At 39.1% G+C, this 13,039-nt stretch overlaps 1 protein-coding gene across 2 annotated transcripts in view; it reads left to right on the top strand.

Annotated features, from left to right (window-relative positions):
* The window catches only part of SLC38A6 (solute carrier family 38 member 6), a 66,589-nt gene that overhangs the window by 12,023 nt on the left and 41,527 nt on the right, over positions 1-13,039 (top strand). For both annotated transcript variants that reach the window (XM_079767834.1, XM_079767835.1), the window contains exons 4-5: positions 5,488-5,540; positions 9,269-9,308. In XM_079767834.1, coding sequence (XP_079623960.1) covers positions 5,488-5,540; positions 9,269-9,308 — 93 coding nt within the window. The remainder of the gene's footprint in view (positions 1-5,487; positions 5,541-9,268; positions 9,309-13,039) is intronic.

The following is a 13,039-nucleotide window of genomic DNA, read 5'->3' on the forward strand; positions in this document are numbered from 1 at the left end:
TATTTTTAAATTAACCTGCTATTTTATTTTAATCAAAAGTAATCTCTGGTCACACACATGTGCATGAATGTGTATGTGTGTGTCTGCACTTGTGCAGGAGGGTGTGGAGCACTTCCCGTCTATTCTCTCACTTTTAGTCTCATTTCCCAGAGCTAGCAACATATAACGTTTTTGTTTTAATTCTTTCGGTGTTACCTTCCTAAGTCTAAATAATATTCTTCTACTTTTGTTTATTGATTTAACAGATTATCTGTTGACACTTCATTACTAAAGGTCAGGATTTAGCTTGGGTATACTAATTCTTTCCCCTTTCTAATTTTCATTCGTTTGTATTTAATTTCACTGATTATTTTGTAATTCTAAATAATACAATTAAACCTTTATTTTTCTTCCATGTTCTTGAGATAGTACCTCTCAACACTCTGCTATATGTGGTTATGAGTGCTCCGATCATTTCTTTCACCTGTCTTCCTATTTTCCACAATCTTTGTGCTGTACTCTTATACTGACAAGGTCTCTGTTCTGTAATCATATGTAAGTTGTTCTTGTTTTATCTATAAGTTGAGTCTGAAAGTTGAAAACTAATGAATAGTATTTGTAGGATATGATTATATAAATATTGTTCACTTCAGAGCCAAGCAGTAGATTGGGATCCCAGAACTCCTTTTGTATGAGATATCACGGCCTCTGTGCCATTTGAAAGGAGAATATTCCTAGTAGTCCAGTGTTCTTTTTCTTTTTTCTACATCGAGTTCTCTAAAATATGCCACATTTAGTTGATAAAGTGACATTTAAGTACCTATTAAGAAAGATGAAAAGTGGCAATATAATTGCAAAATAGACATTCAATAAATGAATGACCTGCATGACACTTTTGGGGAGAAAAAAGGGGAGAGGAAAATGATGGAAAACACAAGAAAGAAAAGAATTTCGAAAAAATAAGAGTGCATTCCAAATGGCCAACTTTCTGAGAGTTGAACTGTATTTGAATAACTCATGCCCTCAGTCCAGATCCAAAGATAATATTGCTGCTGCTGAAGCTTGGGCTTTGTACTGTAACCACAGTTTATTAATTGTCCTGTTTCATTGAGGGGAAAATGCAAAGCAGACAGAACACTGGAGTAACTAGCTGGAAATATTCCACTACTTCATGGGAAGCAGCTTTCCAAACGATTCCTGTGGAGGCCAAAGTCTTGGTCTAGCCAAAATAGCACTAAAGTGTACCTTGATGGTACATTACAGAAGAAATTTCCCCCCAATTTACTTCATTAGGATTTACAGCCTTTCTGCCGCCTCAAAAGCATAACATTGATTTCTTAAATATAAAAAAATTATTTCCTAAAATAGATCGCTATGACTGCTTTCAGTAATTTATTTAAGGGGAATTGTGCCAAGTATTGCTTATATGAATTCCTGTAAAAGACTGAATTCATTTCATAATTTTCATAATTAATGTTATTCCTATTCTGTAGGAATATACTATTAATGTGATTGGTCATCACCACATCTTATTCTGATATTTCTCAAAACATCTTTCACTTTAAGATATTAAAACGTTGATCATGTGAAGGAGCAGCAAAAGTATCCCTTATTAGTAGACAAATTGATCCTTAAATTACTAAACACCAGAGAAATTAAAAACTGCAGCTTAAATAAGCCCTATCAGATATTTGATGGAGGAAACAGTACTGTTCAAGTGATATTGTTTTTAAAAGTAAAGTTTTACCACTCTGCTATACTCATTACAGAATATTTGAATCCCCCCCCCTAAAAAAAGGAAGACAAAGAAGACTACACACTTGTTTGTTTATAATTTATTCCACTCTTTTTGTGTTTTGCTTTATAAATCATATTTGAATCCTATTTCTTTACTTTATATTGACATTTTTTATGTTATTATAAACATAGTTTTTAATAGCTACATATTATTTAATTAGATATACCTATCATAATTTACTTAACTACCTTACCATTGTTTAGCACTTAAGTAGTTTTTTATTGTCAATATAAATAATGCACGATGAGCATCTTTGCATATAATGATTTCTCTGGTTTTTGTTTTGTTCCCTCAGATGCAAGCTCCTAGTGGTCAAATGTTATAAATATTTTAAAGGCTCCTTGTTCAAATTGAAGTCCAAAAGTCAGTACCAATTTATACTGTTTATCCAGCATCTTAAGTGTCCAAATGACAGAATTTTAAAAGTATTTCATTGGTGTTGATTTGATTTATACTGGTATGTTGAGATGATTCAGAAAACCATTAAAAAGTGAATATGTAGAGATAAAGCATTTGACTGATTGTACATATTTAGTTCAGCCTCAATGTTAAACCAGAAGCCATTGTTCATATTCATGATGTCTCAGATGTGGAAAAGGGTTTCTGATTTTTGCAACATAGAAGTATGATGCCAGTGACAGAACTGAATGACTAGCCAGACATGCTGACTTGAAAGATAGAGTTAGGATTTGAACATTGTACTCACTCTCCACTTTATAGTCTCAGCCCTTTTCACTGTAAATTTGGGAGTGTGCTGCATTTAGGGATATTTCCATAAAACTAGAAAATAAGAGAGAGAAATTTGAGATTGCTAAAATGTATGCCATAAGTTGCAATTACAGCTGTCTTATTATGCTGTTGTTTTGATTATATTTTCTGCAATAATAAAGGTTGTGTTCTAGTTAAAAAATTAAGAATAAACCTTTAATTTGCTTAAATTTTGGTAGCTGAAATACAAGTTCTTTTGGAATTTTTTAATATGATTTTTGCTTTTGGGAAAGTTATTTGCTTTTTATGTTTATTAAAAATATAATCTACTAGAAGCCCGGTGCACGAAATTCGTGCACGGCGGGGGGTTGTCCCTCAGCCCAGCCTGTACCCTCTCCAATCTGGGACTCCTGGAGGGATGTCCACCAGGATCGGGCCTAAACGGGCAGTTGGACATCCCTCTCACAATCCAGGACTGCTGGCTCCCAACTGCTTGCCTGCCTGCCTTCCTGATTGCCCCTAACCACTTCTGCCTGCCAGCCTGATCACCCCCTAACCACTCCGCTGACAGCCTGTTTGCCCCCAACTTCCCTCCTCTGCCAGCCGGTCACCCCTAACTGCCCTCTCCTGCAGGGTTGATCACCTCCAACTGCCCTCCCTTGCAAGCCTGGTCTCTCTCAACTGCCCTCCCTTGCAGGCCTGGTCCCTCACAACTTCCCTCCCTTGCAGGCCGGGTGCCTCCCAACTGCCCTCTCCTGCTGGCCATCTTGTAGTGGCCATCTTGTGTCCACATGGGGGCAGGATCTTTGACCACATGTGGGCAGCTATATTGTGTGTTGCAGTGATGATCAATCTGTATATTACTTTTATTAGATAGGATAGAGGCCTGGTGCATGGGTGGGGGCCAGCTGGTTTGCCCTGAAGGGTGTCACAGATAAGGGTGGGGATTCCCTTGGGGTGTGGGGCGGCCTGAGCGAGGGGCCTGTGGTGGTTTGCAGGCCGGCCACGCCCCCTGGCAACCCAAGGGGAGGCCCTGGTATCTGGAATTTATTTTCCTTCTACAATTGAAACTTTGTAGCCTTAAGCGGGTGAACCCGGCCAGGGTGTGCGGAAAGCTTTGCTTCCCCTGTTGCCGCCGGCAACCCTGGCCTGCTCTCTCAAGCTCCATTCTGCCGCCATTTGTTTGAATTTGTTTACCTTCTATAATTGAAACTTTGTAGCTTGAGTGGAGGCTTAGGCCTGCAATGGCTATGGAAAGCTTGGCTTCCTCTGTTACCTGGGAAACCTTGCTCTCTGTGGCTGTAGCCATCTTGGATTGGGGTTAATTTGCATACTCGCCCTGATTGGCTTGGTGGGCGTGGCTTGGCTGGTGGGCGTGGCTTATGTAGCGGAGTGATGGTTAATTTGCATATTGCCATTTTATTAGAGAGGATACTTGTTTATGCTGTTTAAAAATAAACCCTAGTTAAACTTTTTGATGAGTATTAGCTTTTTTAAAAATATGTTTTTATTGCTTTCAGAGAGAGAAAGGGAGAGGGAGAGACAGAGACATCTATGAGAGAGAAACATTGCATGCCTCCTGCTGGGTATCCATCCTGCAACGGACTGGGAATCGAACCCAGGACCTCCTGGTGTATGGGTCAGTGCTCAACTACTGAGCCACAGGCTGGGCACAATGAGTATTATCTTGATAACATACTCACCAACTGAGAAACTGATGCAAAATAGGTCATCTTAAAAGCAAATTATTTGAACAAGACAGAAATAGACTCATAGATACAAATAACAAACTGGTGGTTGCCAGAGGAGTGGAGAATGGCAGGGTGGGTGAAACAGGTGAAGGAGAATAAGAGGTAGAAGCTTCAGTTATAAAATAAGTTATGGGGATGTAACATACAGCAAGAGAAATGTTGACAATAATATTGTAATAACTTTATATGGTGACAGATGGTAACTAGACATACTTTAGTGATTATTTTGTAATGTACAAAAATAGTGAATTTTTGTATGCCTGAAACTAGTATAATAGTGGATGTCAACAATAATTCAATAAAAATAAATTGCATTAAATATAAAAATAAAACTAAGTTATTTGATATTACACTGAAAATTCTTCTTGCTTAAAATTCTTGGAAGGAAAGTTTTTGTTAAGAAAGACTATATTTAATCTATATATGTAGCTTGAGGGGATATATGAAAACTTGCTTTAAGAAATGATGAGCCATATCTCTGACTCAATAGGAGATGTGTGTTCCTATACCAAGCCTTGGGATTTGCTAGTGTGCTTCTTTTTAGTATAAGAAGTATGAGGTTAAGCACTTGTCCACACTATAGGATTATACAAATGTTTTTACTTTTCTTATTTTTACCAGTGGTGTCACTAGTTAGAGCATGAAGCTATATGGGTTGAGGAAAAATGTAGTGCTTTTATGAGCCATTGAATTTTCATCTGTGTCCACATTTTTTGGACATATGAAATGAGAATGTAATTTTATACTCTTTTATGATGAAAAAAGAAAATGTATGCCCTACTAATTGTGGGATAAGGGTATTTTTCTATCATGAACACAGTGTCATTATCCTAGGTAGCTGGAAAAGTAAATGTTTCTGAAAGTATGATACAACTTTCATACTTTAACTTTATTTACATATGCAGTTTTCAGAAACTTGCCAACAAAAACTTACATTTGGACAGTGCAGTAGGCAAGTACTGTTTAGTGAGAAATGAGGTTTGTTCTTGAGTAATTATTCCATATGGATTAATGCAGCCTGGGTGGTGGTTAGAGAACCTTGGGGTTTGCTAAGCTCTACTTCTTCTAAGAGGACTCTATCCTAGCAGACCATAAGTCTTCAAAAGTGTCCCAAAAAGTGGTTACTTCTACTTTAAATTTAGTGTGACCATCCAATAGCTATAAGGTAGTAGTGGAATAACTTTCTTCCCTTTAAGACTTGGCACACAAAGAGTTTTGTGTAAAAATGAAAATTACAATTTCTCTTAACAGCTGTGACATCTTATGAAGATCTTGGACTCTTTGCATTTGGATTATGTGGAAAGGTAATTTTTTTTTCTCCTTGCTATTTCCAAAATTCAGAGAGGCATATTTTCCTTCTGTTACCAGTTAGAAAAGACAAGTATATATCAGGGGAAGACATTAGAGAAATAAAAGGAAATTAAAGTAAAGACAAAATGATGGGAACAGGAAGTGAAAGAGAAGAAATCTCTATATGCCCTTCCTAAAAATGAATCAATAAACTTAATTCAGCACTTAAATCTTTTAGTACTTTTCACCCTAATGAAGGAGAGCAATGACTTGGATAATTTTAAAATAGTAGCCGTGGTCTATTTTAAGTTTTCCTTATTAATTTTGATTATATTTTCTGAGTATATACCCATAAAGACAGAAGAAGAAGCATAGGATTAAAATTATATGATGACTAGCCCTAGCCAGTTTTGCTCAGTGGATAGAGCGTCAACCTGTGGACTGAAGGGTCCTGGGTTCGAGGGTCAAGGGCACATGCCCGGGTTGCGGGCTCGATCCCCAGTAGGGGGGTGCAGGAGGCAGTGGTCAATGATTCTCACCATTGATGTTTCTATCTCTCTCTCCGTCTTCTTTCCTCTCTAAAATCATTAAAATATATATTTAAAAAAAATTATACTATGACTGTATACAAAATGGCTAATTAGAAGATCATATTATTTAAGAGCTTAACAGTGCTGAAAGATTTTGTAGCTATCTCCTCATTTATAGGTGAGGAAATAAAGGCCCAGAGAAATAGAGAGGCCCATTTGTCCACAGTTACTTAAAGGACTCTAGACTCTGCTCTTTCCTCCTCAGAATAAGAGAACTAACAGCAATATTTGTTGATAGGCATACCAAACTAATTTACCAGGTAGGGGAAGCACTGTCTTCTTCCACAGGTGATCAGGAGGTAAATATTGTTAGTGCCATAGTACTTTTTTTTTTTTAATTTCACAAGAGTTATCATACTTCTAAAACCTATTTTCATATTGGTTCCAAATAGGTCTTTTTCTTTTTCTTTGTAAATCTGTTTTTTATGGTTTTGCGTGTTTATTTTGTTTTTAATCTAAAAGAATACTATATTTTTAGATGGCTGAACTAATTTCTAAGAAGCAAGTCTGGAAGGAAAAAGATCTGTGTAATAGGGAGAACACCTACATTTACATTCAGATTTACTTGGTTGTTAAAGTACTAAAGGGATAAAGTACAAAAGTGCAAAATGGAGAATACAGTAATTACTTAGTACTTGAGGGTAAAGGGTTTTGTTAATACCCTAGTAACAGTTTCTCTTTCCTAAAGGTCAGAATGTTTGGTAGAATCATGATCAGTTTCCTGCATTCAGTTTAAGCAAGGCAGAAGAAAAGGTTACTTACATAAGAAAACTCTCCAATAAATTGAATATGTTCTATAACATGACTCTAAGTATCATCAGTGTTATCTCCCAATGAGCAGCATGAATTGTTGAGTCCCCTTTCCTAGAACTCTAGAATATTTGCATTATCATTTTAATGTATGCACCTGGTACGTAGTAGGCAGGTATATAGATAGAGGGCACTCCAAATAAGGAGTTGTTTGTCTGCCTTTTAAATATTTCCTCTTCATTTTCACAATTGGGTTGAAACTTTCCTATTACCTTCTTTCCAGATATAATATGGATAGTGATGTTATATATGATAGGATAACATTGTTCTGAGAATTAAAGAATATTTTATAAATGTTTTTTGAAATTTTTAAGGAAGATTTTTTTAATTGTCTCTAAGTTGATTTATTTATTAACCAAACAAATGTCTTGAGCAAATACCATATGTCATGCACTGTGGTAGATAAGAAGATAGGTAGGTAGATAGATACATAGGTAGATAGATAGATAGATAGGCTTTCTAGATCTTAAATGCTAAAAAAAGAAAACAACGGAAAAAATAATCACCAATAAGTTGATATTATTACTTTTTGCACGATATTAATAGAAAATAAATTCCATTATTATATATGACTGAAAAGAAATCCAGTTATTATGTATGACTGATGAAAGGTAGTGTTAAAAAAAAAGTTCAAAATAGTCTTTTCACAAATAACTGAATTTTGGAACTAATTTTTAATATATTTTATTAATTTATTACAGAGAGGAAGAGAGAGGGATAGAGAGTTAGAAACATCGATCAGCTGCCTCTTGCACACCGGGGGTGTGCCCGCAACCAAGGCACATGCCCCTGACCGGAATCGAACCCGGGACCCTTGAGTCCGCAGGCCGACGCTCCATCCACTGAGCCAAACCGGTTTCGGCTGGAACTAATTTTTAAATGGGTTGATATGCAAAGTTTTTTTTTTAATTTTTATTTTCTGAAAAATGTTAGAGAGGCGATGACCACATCTTCAAAGACATGTCTCTAAATTTTCCTGTCATTAGTCCTGCTCTGCAGACTCCAAGGCCTCTAGGCCTCAGTAACTTCGATTGTTCCCAGGATAGGAACAGGCTGTGCCATGGATGGGATTCCTAGAAGGGTGATCGTTTCCAATCTGTGTAGGACTGCCTGACCCTAGATAGTCAGTCAGCTCCAAACATACATTGGGGGTGCAAAGCCACCAAGATTTGTTTGAGTGATCGAAAGGCCCAAGTGGAAGCAGAATGTTTCTTCTGAGTACATCTGATCACCAAGAATGGATGAACTGCTTTCTTGAGTTTCCCAGGAGTCTCATCGAAGATCACAAGCTAGTAGCCTGCAGGTTGAATTTAGTCCTCAAGCATATTTTGTTTGGTTCAGATCCTTTTTATTTTTAACTGATTGCTAACTAAAAGTTACGATATTTTAAAGAATTCAATATTTGACTTTCAGAAATAGTAAGATTTAGCTGCATTGGATCCACATGCCCATATGCCAGCAACTAACCAGAGCTGAGTAGCAGCTGCCCCATTTTGAGAGGGGAGGAGTTCACCAATTCTATATATTACTGATTTCAGAGAGAAAGGGAGAGAGAGAGACAGACAGAAACATCAATGATCAGAGAATCATTGATCAGCTGCTTCCTGCACACACCCCCCCCCCCCCCCCACTGGTGATCGAGCCTGCAACCCAGGCATGACCAGAATCTAACCCGGGACCCTTCAGTCCACAGGCCAACACGCTATCCACTGTGTCAAATCAGCTAGGGCGGATACTATAGTCTTTATAACCTCCTATTGTCTTACACTCAGCCCACTGCATATTATTGAGTTTGAAACGTTGCTAAATTTTCAGATTTGAGAATATATGGGTTCTAAAGTTTCCTGCTCTAGATTATTATTCCCTGGGACAAGAGATGTGGAAAGCCTTGATGTATGCCAGGATGATATATTTGGAAGACTATATCATTTCCTTTTAGGTAGTACAGCTGGCAGAGCACACCTCACGCTGTCTCAGTCTACCTACTAAAGCAATGTGGTAAACCAGTAAAAACGGAGAATGAGACCAGATAGATTCAATTTCAATTTTTTGGTACTTTGATAATCACTGATTACTAGCTTTTTAACACTTTTAACTGTTTAAAAATGACTGCCAAGAAAACTTACAAAAGTATTCTTTATAGTAACCATGGAACTATTAAAGAAAGGCTTTTTATGTAATGATTATTAGTTTTATGTATTACAAATGGCTGGCAAAATTTATTTCAATTTCTCTGGATTTCTGCATCTGTTTTTTAGTAATAGTTATTGGATTTTAATAAAATACCAATCCTTTTATATTATTTCCCCTTTCATCTTCTAAATACATTTGTTCTTTTATAGGTGGTGGTGGCAGGCACCATAATAATCCAGAATATTGGAGGTAAGCAGTTGAAAGTGCACGGCTTATGCATAGATGTGATGGAAATGATTTCCTCTTTTGGTTTCTTGCCTTACCACAGGTCTAGCTGGGAACCTGAACCCCTGTGGTCACAGGTAGCCTTAGAAACCTTGCGCGTTGTCCTCATTACTCTTTTTTTGTGGGGTTTTTAAGCAGCCCGCCTGGACAATAACTTCTAAATCAGTTCCAGGTAAACCCTTGATTTCAGTCTTGCTATTAGGCCCGCAACACACCTCTAAAACATTTGCTTTCTGTAGTTGTGATAGTGGTGATGTACTGTTTAGATACAGCAGTCGCCAACCGGTGGTCCGCGAGGTCCGAAAGGTTGGTGACCGCTGGTTTAGGAAACTCTCCAGGTGATTCTGAAATACTTCCCCTTCACTTTTGTCCTAATTACCCCCATTAGTGGGGACTGCTTTAGTGGGAGTGGTGTTCTATGAGCTGTGAACATTCAGGTGTAGACAAAGTGTCCTCTTACAGCAGAGAAAAATGACCAAATGGTTTAAAAAATAGACCTGAGAAAAACATTGTCACATTTATCTGTTATCTTGTTCCCATTAAAAAATCCCAGTATCAAGAACCAAAAATTAGTGGTAATTAGAGATAGCTACACATTTAAATACAAAATATGGGAATTATATTTATATATGTTGTAAAGAAGTTACATAGTGCTGAACATGTTTTCAGCATTGACTGGAGTTCTAAGTAAATGCTATTAGTTTAAAAGCAGCAATTTTCAACCTGTGCGCTGCATTTAAATTCTTGAATTTAAAAATTCAAGTATTTTTAAAGCATGCAATACCGGGCTATTTAGTCAGGGTACTGACCTCTTTTCCCTTAGATTGTCATATTAAAACAATTTCCCTTAGATTGTAAAATTAAAACAAACAAAACAAAAAAACGACAACGGTGAAAACAATAGCCATCTGGTGTGAATGAATCAAAATTATACCTAATTTTTTGTCAGATCAGCAAAAAAGATATTTTTTGGTGTGCCTCAGAATTTTAATAATTAGTTTAGATGTGCCAAAGGATTAAAAAAAGGTTGAAAATCACTGGTTTAAAGGAATATACACAGAGAAGGTTGACATGCACTTTGGGTCTTACACAGGATTGTATGGTCAGAGGAAATTTTAATCTTATTATATGTAACAGTTCAAAATAACTGAAAGATGACAGTTTTAATAAAGTTCAACTCTGATAATCGAGGTCTGAACTATTTCACTTTAAGTATTATTCAGCTGAAATCTATCTTTAATGGGTTTCTTGGTCAGGGAAAATATTAACATTCCCTTGGCTACATTTAGTGAGAGCTAAGCAAATTACCCAGGTTATCTTACCCTCCACCAAACACTTTATTATTCCATTTTACTGATGTGGTAACTAAGAGTTAGAAGAGATAAACCAAAGAAATTATGTACTTACTAGAGGACCGGTGCACGTGCACCGGTGGGGTCCCATAGCCTGGCCTGCACCCTCTCGCAATCCAGGACCCCTCGGGGGATGTAGTAGTGCGCAAAGTGGCAGGCGGCCAGGGAGGAGCCGGAGCCTGGGCCTGGCACTGAGCTGCTCCCACTCATCCCAGCCCTGCTGCTCCTGCTGCAGCAGCTGCATTAGCGCTGCAGCAGAGACAGGAGAGGCTCGCGCTCCCCCAGCTGCACTTGCCAGCCGTGAGCCAGGCATCTGGCGCCCACTGTCAGTCAGCTGAGTAGCGCTCCCACTATGAGAGCGCACTGACCACCAACTCCTGCGTTGAGCGTCTGCCCCCTGGTGGTCAGTGCACATCATAGCGATTGTCGACCAGTTGTTCAGCCGTTTGGTCACTTAGGCTTTTATATATAGAGAGAGGCATAACGCATAGACACAGTAGTGTGGTGAAGGCCTGGCAGCAGGTAGAGGAGTGGGGAAGGAGAGGGGCTGAGCATAGAGGGTAAAAGGGTAAAGGGGGGGGGGGGGCATATGTGATATTGTCAACAATAAAAATATATTTAAAAAAAGAGTTAGTGGCATAAAGAACTTGCTCATGATCCACATAGCTAAGTTGTAAAGCTAAAGATTTGAATTGAGCTTAAGAGCCAAATATTTCATCTCAGCTCTGTATGATCAGGAGCCTTGCTTCTACTTATCCTTTGTAACTAATTTTAAGTCATTCCTTGAGGCAGATTATTTTTTCACTCCAAACCTTAGTTTCCCCACCCATTCAAAAGGAGGCTTGGTCCAGTTGAGTTCCAATATTCTCTTGGAGGGAATGGCTGAGCCTGTGAAGACTAGGCATTTGGTTATGTTGGAAGAATTGCCTTTTCCAATGTAATTTTGTATTTGTGGCTTATTTTTGTGACTGTCTGGATCAGACAGTGACTCTCCATTGCCCCACAAATAAAATACTTTACCATGGCTTAAAAAAATATTAACATTCCAACAATAAATTGTAGTTGCCATTGCTCTGGAAATCCTGAACGTTCATGTTTTTATTCTTTCAATGTTCATGGAAACACATATTATTGAATGAGAGGAACACTTTCTTGGATGTCATACAAAATAATTTCTGTCTAACAAATACTTCTTTACTCTTCAGACCAGAATTCAGTAAAATAAGTCTCTTTCTTTAAGAATCTATATAATGGCATTGATTTTAAGAAATCTTTGGAATATTTTATTTTAGCAAATATGTATTGCTTAACTATACACTTGGTCTCTAATATGAATGTACTAGAGGCCTGGTGCACGAAATTTGTGCACGGAGGGGGGGTTCCCTCAGCCCAGCCTGCACCCTCTCCAATTGGGGACCCCTTGGGGGATGTCCAGTCAGACATCCCTCTTGCAATCTGGGACCACTGGCTTCTAACTGCTCACCTGCCTGCCTGCCTGATTGACCCTAACTGCCCTCCCCTCCCGGCCTGGTTACCCTTAACTGCCTCTGCCTACCTGCCTGATCGCCCCTAACTGTCCTCCCCTGCCGGCCTGGTTGCCCCCAACTGCCCTCCCGTGCCGGCCTGATCTCGCCCTCAACTGCCTTCCCCTGCTGGACTGATCTTGCCCCCAACTGCCCTCCCTACTGGCCTGATCTCGCCCCCAACTGCCCTCCCCAGCCGGCCTGGTTGCCCCCAACTGCCCTCCTCTGCCAGCCTGATCTTGCCCCCAACTGCCCTCCTCTGCTGGCCTGATTGCCCCTAACCCCCTGCCAGCCTGATCTCACCCCAACTGCCCTCCCCTGCTGGCCTGATCACCCCTAACTGCCTCTGCCTCAGCCCCCACCACCATGGCTTTGTCCAGAAGGAAGTCAGACGTCGGGAAGATGGCCGGCCGACCTGGTCTAATTAGAATATTACCCTTTTATTAGTATAGATAGATTATATAGGATAGGATTTCTTAAATGTGGGAGGGAGCCTTTTTCAGCAGGAGGAGATGCTCTTTGCAGACAAAAATACATAATCCTTATATCTGGACTGATAGCCAGCCATATGCACTATACTGCCAAACCGGTCATTAAAAAATTGAACCACTTTCTTACACCTTGCATCAAACAGCTGTTGCCCTTAAAACCCCTCCTCAGCCCCCAACTTAGATTCTGCCTTCACAGTTCACCCAGATTTGGTTCTGATTGGTCGGTTTCTATGCCAGTCAGCATCTCTGGGCCTATCTCTGGGCCTGATCTGAGAGGCGGTGCTGATCAGCAGCCCCGAGGAGGCCTGGAGAGAAACAGAGGCATGGCT

This window comes from Cnephaeus nilssonii, assembly GCF_951640355.1.
Source record: "Cnephaeus nilssonii genome assembly, chromosome: 4".
NCBI classification, from domain to species: domain Eukaryota; kingdom Metazoa; phylum Chordata; class Mammalia; order Chiroptera; family Vespertilionidae; genus Cnephaeus; species Cnephaeus nilssonii.